The 19,336-nt window shown below is 41.4% G+C and overlaps 1 protein-coding gene across 1 annotated transcript in view; it reads left to right on the forward strand.

The window, feature by feature from the left end:
- Nucleotides 1-3,294: 3,294 nt before the first annotated feature.
- CLDN10 (claudin 10) overlaps nt 3,295-19,336 on the forward strand; it is a 55,065-nt gene continuing 39,023 nt past the window's right edge. Inside the window, exon 1 of the mRNA XM_059491740.1 lies at nt 3,295-3,513. Within this exon, the coding sequence (XP_059347723.1) occupies nt 3,300-3,513 (214 nt within the window). The 5' untranslated portion in view covers nt 3,295-3,299. The remainder of the gene's footprint in view (nt 3,514-19,336) is intronic.

Genomic DNA, 19,336 nt, shown 5'->3' on the forward strand with positions numbered 1-19,336 from the left:
CCATGTTACCTTAGGTACCGCCTTTGAGAGCTCTCTTTCTCTCATCTAGATAACATCAGGATTGATTTGCACTTGGTTCTTTTTTTTTTTTACCATAATTTTCTCCACAACTGATTCAGTTAGCAAAGTGTTTGCTCTAGCTGTGTTTGTCTTCATGAGAAAAATATATGTTGTCAGCAGCCAGATCTGTATCAGTATTGGGAACTCATCCAATTAAAAGTTTACAACAATTGACATAGGCTGAAGTAGAATTCACAGACTGAAAGCTACAGCTTACCTGTGTAAACATTCTTGTCTTGCTGCAGAGGCGTCACCTGCATTTAAGAACTGGCACTGGACATTTAAAAAGATAATATCAGTAGTAAAAGAAATGTTGTGTGTTACTGGCACAGTGTCCAGTTTAACAGAGACAGCAATATGTCACATAATCAGTTACTGTGTCTGTGGAGTTTGGGGAAAATGCTTCAACAAAGGCCCATAGCAAAATGTTTTCCCTTTCCAACTTCATATTTAAACAGTCCTTAAACTCCTGGCTGTTTTCCAACTTCTTGTCTGTTCAGTAACAGAGAAAAATGTTTTGATATAATGGAAAACAACACTAACAGGTTAACTTTCAACTTCGCCTTGAACTTCTTAAATGACTGATTAACTTACTTCTTACAGTTTATAGAAGAAATGAGGGTTGTAAACAGGACTGCTTACTTCTTTCTTATCACTTAAGTATCTGTTTAATTTATTAATCACTCACACACTAACTCTCTAGAAGCAATGCAGGGTGAAGTGCTTGTGACCATGAATTCCACAGTCATGCACTAGAAAACAAGGAAGATAAAGGCCAAGAAACCACTAAGTCCTCCTCAAGCCATGAAAGTGTAGTCTACAGTTCAAGTGGTGTCTACAGGCACTTTCCACTAAATTAAGCAGCCTTTAGTGGAAAGTGCCTGTAGACAGGCACCAGCATAAGAGTAATGAGTTTGTATTGGATGGGATGTTGGTAGAAAATGATCTAAGAGTGAGAAGGGGAAGAGACTTGGGAGTATGTATAGCAGTTTATCTAGAAGTAGATAACCCTTTCCATAACAATAGCATGACATTGGTTTAAAAGAGCAAGGTCTTACTGAGAAGGTACCTCTGCCTTAGATCCAGGTCACTTAGAAACAGACCCTGTCCTGCTGAGCCTGAGCGTGGGCAGCTCCTCACAGGCTGTATTGATAATGCACACTGCTGTGAATAGCAAAAAGAGGAGTGGGGAGGAATGAGAGATGCAGCCATCCTTGCTTTTCCAGTCCAAATGAGCGGCTTCTGAGTTTGGGGGGCTTTTCAGTTGTTCTGTTTGGTTGGCTAGATTTTTTGATTTTGGAGGTTTTTCTGTCAGTGACAACACTCAGAGATAGTCCAAAACTAGGCTTGAATATAGCATCAGATGTAAAACATGTCTTTGAGCTACTGTGAGTGCTCAGCCAGCATTAGTGTCACTCAGAGGGTTTAAAAAGAAAAAAGATACCTAATGAAATGTCTTCTCAGTATTCTGTGTGAATTTACATAGTCTTTGACAAACAAAAGAGCAAACCCAAAACCAACTTTTTGTATGGTAGATATAGAACAAAAAATTATCTCATCTCTCAGGAATCTGCTTCAAAGCTGGACCCATTTCTCCTCTATGCCCTTTCAAATTTAATGAAAATATATATGAAAGTTTACATGAAGTTTGACACCTAAAATAATAAAAATGTTACTATATTATTTAACAGCAATGCAAAATTGCTTCCTTCCTGTGTGATATTGTCCTCAACATTAAAACAACCTGCAATATTATAATGATGCTCCGTAGCAAACCCACTTTTCATGTCTTTCAATTTGTCTATGTTTACAAAAAAATTTCAATTCACTCTAGATGTGTGGGATGTGAGCCTACTAATTAGTCTGAAAAGAAATTCCTTCTTGTGGTGTAATTTTCAGGTCTGTACAATTCACCTTTTGGGTCCTCCTTCTCAGTGCTGAGCCAAAGGCTGGTTAAAGTGGGAGTACCAGATGATGGTTCAAGAGGAAGTCTCAGTGAAACTCCTCTTGCTCTTTACATGGAACGTTAGTGATGTTTTAGCACCCTTGTTTAACCCTTCTATGACCTGTGAAAATTCTACAGAAAAATTCCAATGCCAATGTTCAGTGTGGGATTTTACCACAGCAGTAACAGCGACAATCAACACAAGAAGTATCCAAAGGGAAAAATATGGACCTTTGTTATTGTCAAAAGTATTTACAATATTCAGGGTAATTTCATGTCACCAATTGGCAAACACTAGCACCAAAGAGAAAAGTAGTTTTCTCCTTCTTTAGGGAGGAGGCCAAAAGTACCAGGAAAGGTATAAATACATCTGGAAGTTGGAATTTTAAAAGAGGGAAGGCCACACATGTCTGCAAAATTGTGTGTATGTCCCACACCAGTAATGATTGTATACTCAGGAATTGAATAGCTGTTGCTGTGTGGTGCTGTCAGTGCCCGCGGCTTTTGTCAAGTCAGTTGCATACTTGAGGTTTCTTCATGGCATGAGGTTGCAGGAGCTCAGTCAGTGGTAGGACAGATGTTCCTGCACTGCGTATTTCATGCAGAGTGTTAGAAGCAGTACCTTTTCTACAATGACCAAGTGAAAAGTCTCAGTGGGGCTGCATGAGGCTCGTTCTGCTGACTGCCGCAGCTGCATCACTGCTCAGGGACCACTCGCTCTTTCTCTTGTTGTTCTAGATCTGCTATTCTATAAATATACCTGCAGACACTACCTCCTCCAGTTTTAGAGCTGCTTGCATGGTGGCTGGTTATGCCTGAATTCATTTCACAGCCTTTCAATGAGTTATTTTTCAAGTGTTGTGTGATCCTCCTAAAATGTTGTGGTAATCTGTTAAATAGTGCTGTACAGTTTGGACTCTGAACCTATTTTGCTAGACGGAATGGTTGTAAGTTTCCAATTAACTAAAAATTAAGCATTAACTGGAATACTTTATTGGGGGAAAAAATGAAAACAATTAATTTTTGCAATTAGAAATTAGTAAGTAAATACTAGTAATTATTTCCTATAAAGTTCTACCTTGACTTTCTTTCTAAATATTTGTAATGCCTAGGGCCTTTCTTAAATCACTCAACCATGAAAATTTCTTTCAGCCACATTAACTTTCTGTAGCAAGTGGTACTGAACTTGTTCAAGTATATTTTGCTTATGTTATGCCTTTTTGCTTACACACGTGACTGAAGTGCTTTTCTCTCCACACACTGGCATTAGTAAGTCCCTGGTTTACAGAGAAACATGCTGGCAATACAGATTATAGCTTTCATATTTTGTTTCTGTGGGCTGGGAGCTGCTATTGCTGCTACTGCATCAAATGAGTGGAAGGTCACTAGTCGAGCATCATCTGTTATCACTGCAACCTGGGTCTTCCAGGGTCTTTGGATGAACTGTGCTGGCAACGCCCTGGGGGCTTTTCACTGCAGACCTCACCTTACCATCTTCAAAGTAGAAGGTAAGGAAGCATAATTTAACTGGAACTTATGGAAAACCATGTATTGCAAGATGTGAGCATGAGGAGTAAGAGATTATTTTGGCTTGTGCAAGAGATTTTGTTTAAAGCATTGTGATGAGTACAGGTAAATGGTTTTGTAGGCAAAATAACAGAAACAACTTTGTAGGAATGACATGTATTCCAAGAAAGACAGTAAGCTCTACTCTGTGGTTGGTAATATGTGATAAGTATACTGGACATAGTGCCAGCAATAATCTGTCAGTATCAAACCACTGTTAGCAGAGAAATGGACCAAACTGTCTTACAGCTCTAATTTCCGTGGCAAAATGAGCAGTGTTCTTGCTGGATGGTGGGAGGGGGAAAGATAGCCAGGTCTGTGACAGTTATCAGTGGTCTTTTTAGTATCTGAAAAAATCAGAGAGAAATAACCACATGCATGAATATGTGCATCCTATGCAAATACTCATATAGCAGGAATTAAGTGCTGGTGTATATACTTGCTTGTATAACAGGCTAACATTTTAACTTTAAAGATAAAAGGTGTGCTGTGTCAGAATGTCCATTTTAATGGAAAGTGCTAGATTTGTAAGCCATATATCAGAACGTAGAAACAAATGAAGACTTCTTGCCTTATGTCAGAAACAGCTTTTCTCAGAGATAGGGGCTGGCTGTAAGGGTACCGTGCAATGTGTTTTGTGTTTCTCCCTATGTGTAAAGCAGTAAATGAAGAGGTTTGGCTTTGTTTGCTGTTAAGCCTTGTGATAGTAGGCCAAATAGTGTTTTCAGTGAAGCTGTGTGTAAGCACTCATGAGGGCCTTGGCAGAAGGATTGCTCTCCCTGGGGTGAACAGCACACAAACAAAATGGAGTCAGACTACAGTAGGAGAATGTTGAGATAATAACAGCCAGTGGCTGAATGAAATAGAAAATGTAACATTGCATGGTTGTTACCATACGGTATATTACTCAGATAGAGTAGACTCACACATTTGTGGAAGCATGGAAGCTTGGGGATGTTCCAGATCCTTGCCTTTTTTTGCCTTTCATGCCCCTGACACATCAGACTACATGCTGTGACATACAGATAAACTCTTACACATACAGATGATTTTGAGATAAAACTCAACATAATTTCTCTACATATTTTGTGATGCCCTGTTTCAAATCATCACACACCACCCATGAGAAATGTGAATGGATTAGAAGGGTTTTATTTCTTTTAAAGAATGCGGTTCATCAAAAATTACTTAAAAGGCACAGAAACTCACACATATTTTTGAAAAGTGAATATTATATTTTGTAAATAACCATTTATGCATTATTTTTGCCAAGATTTAAAGGAAGAAAATCAGCTCTTTTTCTCAGGCATTGTTTAAAGCAATGTAAAGTAACTAGAAAGTACCATTACTGCTAGTGTTAGTAGCACAAAATCTGCTTTCAGGATAATCAGATGTAATCTATTTGCGTCTTTGTATTGTTACTATTATTTTCATCACTGGCAGATTGAAATTTGAATAAACAGAAAATGCATGTTATGCATGCATTGTATAAATACATACTTAAGCGTCTGAGTAAAATTTTGCTGGTTTGTTTTTTAGAGGAATATAGAGTATAAATTCATTAATGAAAGTAGCGCAGTCTTGTTCAAGTAAGAGAGTAACAAGCTGATGTAATGACATTTAGGAAGTCTAATTTTAACTTACCAGTGCATGCACCAGCAAAAGATAATGTTACACGTAGCACAAACACTACTGGGAAAGAGCGAGGTATTCAGTTTGGAAAACCTGCTAAACATAAACTCCTGATAATCCAAGGAAAACAAGAGTTCAGCAGGGAAAGGGCTTTGCACTGTCACTCTATCATGGATTGTAAAATGATAAAATGCTCAGATTAAAGTAATGAGCTCTGTGTCCTCAGAGCTTCAAGACATTGTTATAATTTACATACTAAGGCCATGGAAGGCTGGCAATATACCTTTCCTTCTGCACGTTCATCTTTTTATGGCACCAATTTGGAAATTTTCCTATAGCCATAGACAAATTGCACAAGTTCCTCATTCCATTCCTATCCTTCCATTTTCAGGTTACCCTACAGAAGTATTAGCAGTAACAGCAACAGCAGCAGCAACAGTATTATGTAGTGTAGTAAGTCACTCCTACTCCAAAGCAGATTAATTTGATTGTTGCATGTTTAATTGCATTTTTGTGAGGATTTTGCAGGGGAGGCTTCTAAAGGGGGTCTATGAATTTTTAAGGGTTTTTTTTTTCTGTTTTTCACAGAAAAAAAAATGAAACAAACATATTCCAGAGGCCTTGGTCTGAGGATGATTACCCTGCAGTCGTAGGCAGCATGCAGATATTTACCAGAACTGACTTTCAGCTTGAGGACTAGTTGTGCTGATAGGAGCATAGGAAAGGCAGTGAGAGCTCTGCTTCTGCAACCCTCCCCAGGTACAGATGTTGAGGGGTTCACATTTCTGGAAGTCTGGTTTAGCAGGGCCACACTGCTAGCAGTACCCAAAGCTAGCTGGGCTGTTGCCAAATGTACATGTGCATTCACATGTCCAGCCACGATGTGCTCTGCTGCAGTGACTGAAACATTCATATGAAAGATCTTAAAAGGAGATCCTGAATAGTAATAGCATTGTAGCTACAGTCATTTAAGGCAATGTTTGTGGAAAGAAGCAATATCTTTTATTAAATCAGCTGCTTTGGGAGAAGTATGCAACAAAGTCATTCATCAGATCTGACACAAATACAACAAGCTTCCAGCTAAATATTATCTGGGAACATTGTCTCTTCAGTTAACTTGGTTATTATTATCAGAGTGTCAGATACACCCATGGAAATGGTACGACTAAAATCAAGAGACCATTACTCACAAGCATAAACTCACACAGCCAATAAATGCCAGAAATTAAAACTAGCAGTGAGACAACATTTTTTCAAAAAGAGTAACCTTTGATTAACCACTCAGTCCTTATCAGCAAGAAAGATATACAAAGAGCCTTCAAAGCATGAGCTGGAGAATCGAAACTCTGGAGTCATGAATTCCAGAAAGGTACTGATTTTTATGGCAGAGTTAGGATCCAGACTGCCTCCTGCTAACTCCCCAGTGCTCCTCAAGTCATAGTCAACCTCTTTTGTCATTCTTCTCATGTATATAATTCAGAATTCTTACAATGACAGAATTACCCAGATTTGACAAGAACCATATTTTAACTATCAAGCATGGCTTAGACACTTTATTTAGGTATTTTGACTTGGCTAATGTTACACAGAGCTGTTTCATTCACATAAAGTAAAGAATTATAACTAACCAACTGAGCTGTGTCTACATCCATTTTCTATGACCCTTCCTCAGTCTGTCAGAACAGCTATACTAGGCTTCTTCAAACAATTAGTTTGGCATTTTGCATGCCTTGCTTATGGCACTGCTTAATGACTCCTATACGTTCTGGTTTTCCATACCATGAGTTTAGGGAGGTGTGCAAGAAACTAGGAGAAATCTGCTTCCTTGAACCTTTGCTTCTTTGAGCCTCAGATCTCATGCTGGCATCTTGTCAGTGCCTGTTTTGGCAGAGCCTGATGAGGCAAATAGTGCTATCCTGATGGTAGCCAATATGGAGCAGGCAATGCCCAGCTGTTCTGGGTCACATCAGGCCTGCCTTTTCATGATACCGCCACTGCAATGCAGATAAGCAGCAGAAGGAAGTTGATACAAGAAAACTGCTATTGCAGCACCTGTACCCAGAGCAGCCTTGCATAGTCAAACACCACTTGGGTTCATCAGGGTGTGGGGGGCAATTCTAGCTGGGCTTCAGGGTGACATTAGCAATTTTGCCAGAGAATCCAGCCTCTAGAGCAGGAAAGGACTGACATGAGTGTCCCTTACTTGACAGAAACTTACTGCCAGGGAAAGCACGCTATGCATGTTTGGTGCGAGTCAACAAGCCAGCCAGATATACGCACGGCAGCCAAGGCCAGGCTTCTCCTCAGCCTCAGAGGAGGGCACTTAGTGCTAAACCCCCCAGGAGCCAACACCACGGCTTTACTCCCATCCTGAGTGGGTTTGCAGGGGGTCAGGCTGCATGAGTGTTGAGGATGGAGACTGCCCTCCTGCTCCCTGCTGCTTGGCAGATCCCCGTGTCCTCCCGTGCCCTGCCCTGCCCTGCCCAGCCCCGCCGTGCCCGCTGCCGTCCCGCGGGGCCGGGGCAGGCGGGCGCCCTCCTCTCTCCATGGTGCTGCAGGAGCGGCCCCGGGGAAGCGCCGGCCGTGCCCGGGGGGGTGTCTCCTGCCCGGCTCCCTGGAAAGGCGGCGAGCCTCGCCCCGGCTGCCCCCGGGGCAGCAGCCACGGGAGAGGAGAGGTTGAACTGTGCCCAGAGCCCGGGCAAGCAGCAGCTGTGTGCGCTTTTGGGGCATCGCAAGGGAAGGGGCCGGGCTGTCAGCCCGGGGTGATTGGCTTCAGCTATCATCAGGACGGGAGAAATCCACCGGCACGGCTTTCTTCTGGCCGATGGTCAGCCACAGGGGACTCGGCTGGAGGATCCTCCTGGTAGTCAAAGGGACAGAGTCGCCAGGGTCGTGATTAACCCCAGCTGGTAAGCATGCAGCTGGTCACTCACTCTCCAAACACCCTCGGTGGGATGGGGAGGAGAATCAGGAAAAGGTAATACCCATAGGCTGAGGTAGGAACAATTTAATAATTGAAATAAAACAAAACATAGCAGTAACAATAGCAAACAATAGTAACATAGCAAAACAATAACAATAGCAGTAACAATAATCGCAATAGTAAAAAGAGAGAGAAGAGTAAAACCCAAGAAAAAGAAGTGATGGACAGTATAAATACTCGTTACCCACTGACCACTGCCCAGCTCATCTCCAAGCAGCAATCAGCCCCTCACAGACAATGTCCCTCCCAGTTTATATGCTGAACATGTCTGTGGTATGGAATGTCCCTTTGGCTATTTTCATTCATCTCTGTTTTCTCCCGGCTTCGTGTGCACTTCCTCACTGGCTAAGCATGGGAAACAGAAAAGTCCTTGATAAGCACTACTTAGCCACAAACTAAAACATCAGGGGGTTATCAACATTATTTTCATTCTGAATACAGAACACAGCACAGTACCAGCTACTAGGGGGAAATAAGTAACTCTACCACAGCTAGAAACAGAACACAGGATCCAATATTAAGGTTAGAGGATAACTGTGCCAAAGAACTTCCCTGTAGCAAGCAACTCCTTCTAGGAAAAGTGCAAATTGAAGGGAGGTGTGATTGATCCATGTTCATTAGGCTGAGCCACCCCTCTGTTGAGCTTTTCTGTTCAATGAGTACAGCATCCATTTGGTGACTTAGAAAACCCAAGTCAAAACAGCATTGGCAAAGTTGTGTCAATATGGAAGGAAATATACAGTAGGATCAAAGCTCAAATTTGGGAAAGATGGTCATGAAACACAGACAGAATTCCTCTCAGAATTTTATTAACGGCTTAATTCCTGTGGCTTAATTTCTTAAAGTACTGTCAATTTTTCTGCAGGCAGAAGGATCACCATTTGGACTGACTGAAATGCTGATTTCAGCATGGGGTCTTTTGTGTATGCATAGGAATAGGATGTCAAATCTTGATAATCAAAGGTTCTATGCTCTCACAGTTTGCATCTCCATTGTAGCAAGGTTATTTCCAAGCTTATGGCCTCTCTTCTGACATTAGATGACTGAGTCTGCTCTCCACTCAAACAATATAGCCCGAAACACATTTGGTTTCTAGAGAAGTCTGGTAATGCACTAGAGGTCATGAAACATCATTATACAGCAAATACTTTTGGCATCTCTTATATTGCTTATCATTGCCCCGACACCAAAAAATAATGAATAAAATAAATTAAACAGTTCAGCCCAGGTAGCAGTTAGTCAGAGCCATGCCATGCCTTATTATTAGGCTGGTTTCAAGTTAGAAAAGGAATTGATTCATATGCAGCAGAGCCATTCATGAAGTAGCCTCTGGCAGAACAGATATGAACTGAAGGAGGTGGCTAGCTCCCATGTATCCAAGACATTTTTCCCACAGGGAGCTCCAGCAGCAGCTTTGCAGCAGATACAGAGCAAAATCCAGGGTTTTCAATAGAATAGTATGTTCCAGAGGAAACCCCCAGAGGCAGAATAACCCTGTGAAACCCGGATTTGTGGATCTCAGAGATGACATATAGGTTAAAGATTTTGAAGTGGTTTTCAAGGATTCCTGCGGCTGAATATTGTCTTCTGTTTGAGCTCTTTGATTCCACGGTTTTAATCTACATGCTCTGAAAATCCATGAATCTAAACTGCAATGAATCACTATTTACTGCTGTTTGCTATGCAGGCTGTCTGGCTCTGGCCAATTACTTGTACTAGAGCAGTCCAGAGTTGTAGGCAGACTGGAAAGAGATGTGCCTACTGGGGAATCTGCAGCCAGGAAGATATAGAAAGGGAGTTCAAGAACTGCAGGACTAGACTGCATGGAGCCAGATGGAAAACACTGAGGATGGAGCCTTCAGAGACTGCTGCCAGTTTTGGGGAAGGTGGTGGCAGGTTACAAAAGACAGATTCTGACATTGCTTTAAAATCTTCAGAGTTATAGGAAAATATAAGACTTGGCAGACCAGTCCTCCTTTTTAGCTCATTTACACCTGGCAATTTGACAGCACCTCTGCAATTGTCTTTTTTGTGCTCTGAGTCTTCCTTCTGTCTTCTCACTGGACAAGGACAGAGGTTACAGTGCTGAGATTTTTTTTCACTTTTGTCTAAATCTGCTACCTAGACAAGAGTAATGTTGCTTTTTCTTCTCTTCACTCAATTTTACAGATTTTTGCCACTCAGAGTGGTCCTCATTTGAAGAAAATCATTCAGGAAACATGAAAAGTAGAAAGTGCTGCTATTTGTTAGTGTGGTGCAGCTGGTGCAAGGACAGGAATGCAAAGCTTGTTATTGGGGCATTAATAACAAAGCTCTTTCATCTTCTAATACTCACATCAGGATAGATTGTTATCTCCACTTTGCTTTTAGCTTTCTTTGATTACTGCTACATAGCAGCAGAGAGCGTACTGCAAAATGAATAGGGCTCAGCAGTAATTGGTATGCAGCCAATGTCTTAAAATATCTCTGTTCAAACAGGTTTTGTACCTTGGTCTGCCTTGTGAGCACTGAGGTGGTTGAGGGGAGCTTCCCTCTGGCATATGTTGAGGAGCTGAAGGCCAATGTACCTCTTCTTATCTTTTTAGCAGTCATGCTACAACCAGAGCTTCATTCAAAGTTCAGAGATACAATCCATTTCATTTTCACAAGTCCCTGCAGCAGGAGAGAAAAGGAGGCCTGGCAACACCAGCTGTGATAGGCAGAGGGTAAGAGAAGGAGACTGAAGTGCTGAATTTGTAAATCATTAAAGCTGATGATTTTAAAATTCTCACTGCTGAGATTTAAGCTCTTGAATATTTATTTTTCCATCATGGAGTAGTGCAAGGCAGAGGAGAGAAGCTAAGCAAATACCTTGAGAATGAATATGGGGAAATGTAGGGGGAAATATATGTACATAAAAATCTCTCTTACAGTTATTACATGGAGTTGACTAGTCAAGTAAGAGTCACATTGGCATTGGTAGAGAAAATAAATCCCTCCACAGTCAGTAGTGATATTAAATCCCCTAATGCATGTGTTACCCTATCTCTCACAGTACTTCCACGTAGTTTTGCAATGCAAAGCAAAATACCAGATGAGCACAGCCATTTTATTAGAGATCTGCACATGGGATTCCTCCCCATATCCCACATGCACCAAGTCCTATAGCGTCCAGTTATCCTTATGAGCTTTTCCTGGAGCGGGTGCCATGGGACACTCTGCTGGTTTAGAGGCTGGTCAATGTATTCCCTTCGGTTTTTCATTGACTCCAATTAAATCAAATACTTGGAGCTGAGGTGTTGTCAGGGGCAACTCAAGGCTTCAGAACCCCACTTTTTCAGAGTTCTTGACTCGGTCCTGGTGCCGGTACTTGAGGGACCTCTGGCTGTGCCCAGGATTCCCATAATCCACCTGTCCTGGTTCAGGGCAAATTTGGGAGAGAATCTCTGAAGGGGCTCATCTAGAAAAGCAGATTGAATTGGCCCCCAACCAGTCCGGGAGAAAATACCTCCTTAGAGAAAGGTGAAAAAAACCTGTTATTAAACAATAAAACCTAAACAATACTAATCAATAAAACTCCTTGCTGCTCCAAAAGAGATGACAAACTCAGAAAGTCCCCTCTCCAGGTTGCAGCTCAGCTCACTCGGTCTCTGATCAGTCCCTCTGGTGCTGGAAATGTCACAGGCCAGGCCAGGCCCGGTGGGCCACAGGTGCAGCTGCCGGTGCTCTACGGGCGTTCAGTCCAGAGCAGGTTTAAACAGGTCCAAAGTAAAGGGAAAAAATAACCCCACAGTCCAGGGAACTTCTTTGCCTCAGCTAGCTAAAACTAACTAAAACAAAAGGAGAACTCTGTCCTGCTGTCTGTCCACCCGCAGACAACACAGTCCAGGAGCAGGAATGTGGAGGAGTGAGTGCAGTGTCTGAAAACAAACTGCGGGCTTCTCTTCTCCCCCCTTCATTCTCTGGAACACGTCTTAAAGGTGCAACACTTATTATTCAGCATAAACAGAACAAGATGACTGGGGATAAAAGCATCATATAGTCAACCTAGGACACCACCCAAATCTTCTCTTCACAGATGATATTGAAGCCTGGGTGTTCTGTATAACCTTCCTCTTCGGGGATGCATTTCCTAAAACAGGAGAGAGCGCATCACCTCAGATTTCTGTGCTTTATAGTAGGACATTCTTAAGTGTCAGAGCACTTCTCAATTGCTGAATGGAAAACATTTATATTTTCAATTTGGCAAAGCACATGCTGAAATTCAGGTACATGCAAAGTCCCCTGAGAACGTTTCATCCATATCTCCCCTTAAATAGCTTGTGCTGGTCACCCAGACATTTGCCACTTACTTTTCTAAAAAATTACCTGAAACAGTTAAAAAAGCAGAGGTACCAAACCCTTCTGAGGACCATGCCCAAGTCCACTGACACATTTATTTGAACATTCAAGTTATGTTTCTTTTTTATTGTTAACTTTTCTAAAGAAAATGTGTGTTAATCTGGAGGCAATTGACCAAGCTCTAGTAAAACACCTCCTGAGGATTAATCTGTGTAAAGGCAGAGTTTTTAAACTGCACATCCTGAGCTATGTTGCACTATTGAACAGGTTTCCATAATCAAGGCTTCCATGTAGATTTTAAAACTGTACACCACCAACTGGATGTGTCATTAATATTATTTTGTAAGATATTTTAGGTTAGACTCCAAATTTTTTACTTCTAGCCCCCACCAGAAGTTAATCATACAGACTCTACTGGTGTTTGAAAGAGTATAATTGCATAACCTGACAGTCAAAATGAGAAGCAAAACTAAATACTTGAAGTTTCTCATTCCTGTGCTTTCAGAATAATATATACTGGTTTTCTACTAGGTCCACTCTAACAATTTATATAGATGTTATTACTTTTGTGTCCAGCTAAGATGTGAGGCTACTCTTCTGCAGATATCAGTCAGAAACAAAGATGTGTCTAGGGCTCATATTCAGGGCAACGCTCACTGAATCATATTTCCAAAGGAAACCAGAGCTCTGAAGTTCTAAATTTCCTCTGTAGATGGAAATCTGCCAAAATCTTATGTTTTTTTGGAGACTGCCTTTTCCTTCTTCACTAATGAATTTCTAAACAATAACACAGAATGTCACATAAAAGCGTTTCTATTGATATTTCATTCTGTAAGCAGCAAAAGCAGAAACCAAACTGCAGCCAGTAAGAAACAGTGAAAGTGACTCCTTGTCCATATCTCTGTGTGGTATTTATTAGGCCACCAGGAAAACAGGACTCTTGGGATATATAAACAGCTTCTCCATTGCAAGCTCACCACGTGCCCAAGCTGCTGCCCCAGGCTGCCATCTCATCCCAGCAAACATCACACCACATACTGGGCCCTGAGTCAGCCACTTTTTGGTAATAACAGAAATAGTTATCTCACAAAGTGGGGAAAAGAGGTAATTTAATTAACTAATTAACTAATCATTAATGGCATCTGGCTTCTCCATATCACATTTTTTATGGAAATGTTCCACCTAATAAAGCAGATGATAAACTATATTCCAGCAAAATTAATGCAATGGACAACTTTAATCTACACCACCTTTCAACATCCTCAAACCACACATAATTTTGTTTTACTCAGTGGCTATTACAAAACCTCCAATATTGTGCTTATTTAATATTGTCCCTAGAAACTCAGTTCTTTGCAGAAATGCAGCATTTTCAGCTGTCAGTGCCTCTTGTGCCTCAAGGGCTCCAATTCTCTCCAGGGCCATGACATCCTGCACTGCCATAGCCATACCTTAGCCTGGGTTTCACTGAGGATGCAGCACCCCCAGCCCAGGGCTCAGCTAATCCTTCAGAGCAGTAAAGCTCCCCTGCCCTGACTGCTGGTGGTGGCCCCTCTTGAGGGGCTACGCTTGGGACACCAGGGAGGGAGGCAGGAGGAGAGATGGCAGCTGAAGCCAGCAGTGTGTCTGCAGGCAAGCTGTTCCCCAAACTTGTGTCTGAGGGGTGCAGAGGGCTGCAGTGTGGGGAGTCCTTCCCCCCTCTGCCCTCGGCACGCACGGAGCAGAACTCTCTGTGTGCTAACAGAAACAAGCCAACATTTCCAGCCAAGGTACTTCAGTCTCTGTGCCAAGTGGCTTCACTACCTTCTATGGTTAAGGTTAAGAGAAATGTTGTTGTTCAAAGCAGAAAACAAGTGGAGGTGTTTTCCCCCCTCACCCTTCCTGTCTGCAAGTTCAGGCATCTCTGGTCTGCAGTTCTTTATAAACAAATGAAGGAGCTTTTGTGGAGCCTGTTGATAAGAGGTACTCTGCACCACTCCACATCCCACCAACATTTATTATTATTTTTATGTATTCAATAATATGCAAATGTTTGAGTGCTTCCTAAGGTCACCCATTGCTTGTGCTGCAGTGAGGTGATTGCTCTGGTTACTGCAGAGCCTGAGGGCAAGCCCAAGGCAGCCTAGGACACCTCAGGTTGTCAGGGCCAGCTGATAAGATTTTCACCTATCAGCAAGGTCTGTGTGTGCAGGACTCAGACACAACCTGGTGGAAGGAGAGTCTGGGAGATAGGAATGGCTTTCTCCTGGGAACAGTTTGCAAGGAGATAAAACACCTGCAGACAGGGAAAGCGAGTCTGGTTTAGAACAGCTGGGTCATGGGGCAGGAAGAGAACTCCTGAAAAAATACAGCCATCCAAAACACATCAGATCATTAGGAAAGCAGAAAGTGAGCTTGGAAGATGTCAGGCTCTGCCTTGACTTAATAGTGACAATTTAGCCATCACTTTTAGCACAAGGGGGACTGGACTCAAGTTCTCCATTTCAGCAAAATCTACACGCTCAACTGGGAGAAATTCAATGATTTCCAAAAATTTCTGGAATTTTAAGCAACACAATGAGTGAGAGCTCTTATCTAAAGACTCTGAGTGCTTTCAGCTGCCTGTTCTTTACAGTTTTGAACCTTGGATAATATCATTAATCTGTATCTAGCAACAGAAATCCATGTTATATCCCCTTGCTCATACACACTCACAGCACATGGTTATAGTCCTTAATACTGAAGGACTTAATGCTGAATAAGGGACAGGAACTAGGAAGCAAAGAAATGTATTTGAGACCTACAAGACTCCTGAGAAGATTTTTAAAAGAAAAAAGAATGATGAGGAAAAGTCTGTTCCCTACCAAGATTTATTTCTATTATGCATGAGTCATTCAAAGTGGATTTGAAGCCAGAGACTTTTTTTGCTGGCTTGCTCACTTTTCTCACTAAGTGAAAGAAATAACATTACTTCAGGATCTGAAGTTCACTGGGTTATATCTGCTTTCACTCATTTCTACCAACAGCAATATTTTTGAAATGGATTTATTTCTTTTTATTTTCCTTTTCTCTCAACATCCCTGCAGCCTTACTGTCTCCCTCATGCTGCTAGCAGAGACAGGACCATAAATTAGGTCAGTGATATGTCTGACCTGGTAATCTTAAATTTTTATAATCTGTCCTCTCCTTTGCCTCAAAACATCTACCTTCTCCTTTTTAAATAACTTACTGGAAACTCAGCAGAACAAGAATTCCCTCAAGCTTCTGGTCAAAGCAGTGGGGGCTTTGTAGATGGACAAGCAGGGATCAATCCAATATCCAGGATCCTCTCAGTTGAAATCAGTTAATGCATATAGATTGCACTGTTTTGCAAAAGAAAAAACAAACAATGAGCCTTTTTAAAATTCGTTTGTCTGTAAGATGTGAGATGGCTTCTGTTTGGCCCAAACAAAGCCTCTGCTGCTGTTGTGTGTCCACTTTGGGTACTACACTTGAAGCAGGATGTGGAAGACTTGGAAAGGGCACAGAGATAAAAGCAACTAGAATTCCTCAAGTTTATGAAACGTGCTCTGTGGGGAAATACTGGGGGAGTTGAGACTGTTTAGTCTAAGAGGAGACTAGCTGTAGGCCCAGAGATAGTCTTCAAGTACATAATAAGTGGCTGAAAACAGGAAGAGAGTATAATCAGTTCCCATGTCCAGTGGTAATACCACAGGAAATGGTGAGAGTGGATTACTACACAGAATTAAAAATTAGCAATTTTATCATTCCAGCCTAAAGGCAACTGCCCATTTTTATGGACAGCCTGCCTCTAACCCTTAGCTTACTTTTGTTACTCTGCAGTTGTTTCACTCTGTGATAACCTCCAATATCTGTGATATCTATGATATCTAAAATACCTGAATCAGCTCAGCCTCATACCCCATGTTCAGTTCCAGCTGGCAGAAGTGAGATGTGCCTCTTGATGTCCTCTTCTCTCTGTGGTACTCCCCCTTGCAGCCTGTTAAGGTGGAAAGCCATAATTCAGAAAATATAATTTATATAGCAGCTAGTGTCCGCTTGCCAGTAGCCTTTGGCCCACAAAGATCTTTTAGTGAATTTTTGATCTGCAAAGGCAAGATGGTATTAAATCTTCTTGCACTTTTTTTAGGAGTATTTCCTACTTTTTTTCTGAATTTGAAGAGGGCATTTTGCTCTGTGATTACAGAGCACTGAGCTCTGTGCAACACATTTGATGCCCATGATTTGGCCTAGATGTTGCTGAGAGATCCTAAACAAAGTCCTAAACAAAGGCAGCAAACTCACATTCATTCTTTTTCACTTCTCCATGCTATTTTTACTGCCAAACATTTTATTATATTCTCCTAACATATCTGAAAGAGTCCAAAACAGAAGGGGGGCCCAGGGAGCAGGGAAAGACAATATAGGCCAAACTCCTTGAAGTACTCAAGCTATATATTATCCTTCTTCTATCACATGTAAGAATCTTGATGGTGTGGGTCCTACAGTTCTCATTTTTTCCTGCCTGGGAGATGTATCCTGGTTCATCAGGTCCCCGAAGCTGGATATAGATGAGGTGCTAAAATTACAGCACTAGATCTTAAGCAGAGGTTTAGGATTTATCCCAGACCACTTTAGACATGAGTGCTATAAAATGTGAGTTAGCTAATCACCCTGTGATCGCTTTATAGACAACAGGAAAAGGGAACCTTCTGGGACAGCTTCTGTCTTACCCCTGGGACATGCGTACAGCAGGTCAGAGGAGCAGTTTAGTCAGTAAAGCAGATGGATGATTAGTGAAGGTATGGGCATACTGTGCAGGATTCAACTCAATCCTATCCTGACTCAGAAGATACCTACAGGTGGATACCCATACCTCAGAACCATTGGATGTAATTAATTCCTAGAAATTTTAATCCAAACATGAGAGCACATGGAAAGCAATTTCCTTCTGCAGCTGATTTTCCCATATTTCACATATCTCCTCTCTCCTAGTCTTTGCCTGAAGGGAGCAACACTTTTACCAAAAGCTGCTGCAGGGGCAAAGCACTGCAGTCTTTAATTTGTCACCTCAGATCAAGGAGCCCCTCTTTACCCCACGTCATTCAGTCTTCACTGAATAGACCTTTATCTCACAGGACTCAGACTGAAGACCCTGATGTGAAAAGCCTTGTCATCCCCTCTTTCCACACAGCCCAGGTGCCCCACTGAAATCCATGTTCTTCTTTAGCTATGATGTGCTGATGAGTGTGAGTATGGAAAACAAGTCCCTGATAGGCACTTGCTGAGAGCCATGCAAGAGGTAGTGCCAGCTGTTTCAAAATCAGCCTGCCATGTACTCCTTTGAGCAAGATTTTACATAAAACATACTCCTTGTGCTCATGTGTGCACACAAATTCAAGTTGTCCCTTGCTTCTCTTGTTAAAGATGGAAGAAATTAATAGAGATGCTTCACTTCTTGAAAGTTTGTCCAAGAATCCCAGACTGGTAGAGAAGTAATTACAATGGGCAAAAAGGCTAATGAAGAGGAAGGGCTGGTTAAGCTCAGTTTTGAAGGCTATGTCATTACCAGGCAGCTCTTAGGAATCAATGGACATTTTCATAAAGTGCTTAATAGTTAGAGTGAACTGAAACTCTAGAAACCCTTTCCAAAAGAGCCCTTTGTTGAGATGTTGGCAGTACATGGCTGGCTGGAGTCAAATAAATTAGTCATCAGATAAATCAGTCATGCCAGCTATGAGAGTGACACCAAAATAAACAGAATGTTTTAGTCAAATCCACAAAACAAAAGGAACAGCAAATCTTACTTGAAATTCCCCCATGTAATTGATGCATAATTAAGCTTCTAAACATGAATGCAAGTGTGCTGATCCAGAGTGTGTGACGATGAAGATTGTATCTTTGAAAGTAAATGGGGATCTCCGGATGCAATTAAAAGTAATTTTTGTGTTGCTAGTTCCAAGTTCCTACTGGCAAAATCCAAGAAATGCAAAGCCTGAGTAATTCCTAAATTACTGTAGTTTCAATGCCAGGGAAACTCCACAGATTTGGTGGAATTACATCAGACTCAGACTTCATGAGGCCAACAGAACTTCCTCCTTTTAGAAACAGATTGTCAAATACTTTAAAAAGAAAATGTCAGAAAAAGTTTATGGAAATTACATTCTACTGGTTCAAGAACAAAATCTGGGGGATGTGCAACATATGGGATAAGGTAACACAAGTGCTTTATCCCAAACATGCTGCCTTAAGCAATCTTCCTTACTAGCCTAAAATACACAAACAGTCTAAACTCTTTTAAATTTTTCTTGTCCTAAAATACAGACAAAATAATAACAGTGATGTTCTTATTGGTCCACTTATCCTTGTGATTAGCTCATATATTAATCATTATTGTAATATGAAATATTTTTTTAAAGCTACTTCTTTTACCTTACACCACTCCTCTGAATGCCTGTTAGTCTGGCAAAGAACACAAGTCCTGGAAGGGAAGAAGCAGAGCATGTGAAAAACAAGCAGTGCAACTGGGCAGCAGATTGTGGGAGAGGAGAAGCACTGCTTTTAATTGGATTGAGGAATTAAAAATGTTGTGAGAAAGCTTTTCTTATCTACTTATTGTTTGTTTCCCAATAGCTGCTATTTCAGCCTAAAATCCTACACTTTGGGTGCGCTTAATGTCAGATAAGTAAGCAGATTAAGTGGCCTTATTGCATAGAGGATTCAATTCTCATGGGCTTCAGATATCTGCACTGAGGTCTGGCAATGTTTTGAAGTTTGGCTTCTTTTTTAGAGTAGTTCATATACTATTGAATTTCATATCTAGGTTTTAATTCCAGCAATAAAGTTACATT

The sequence above is a fragment of the Ammospiza nelsoni genome, chromosome 2 (assembly GCF_027579445.1).
Source record: "Ammospiza nelsoni isolate bAmmNel1 chromosome 2, bAmmNel1.pri, whole genome shotgun sequence".
Lineage (NCBI taxonomy): Eukaryota > Metazoa > Chordata > Aves > Passeriformes > Passerellidae > Ammospiza > Ammospiza nelsoni.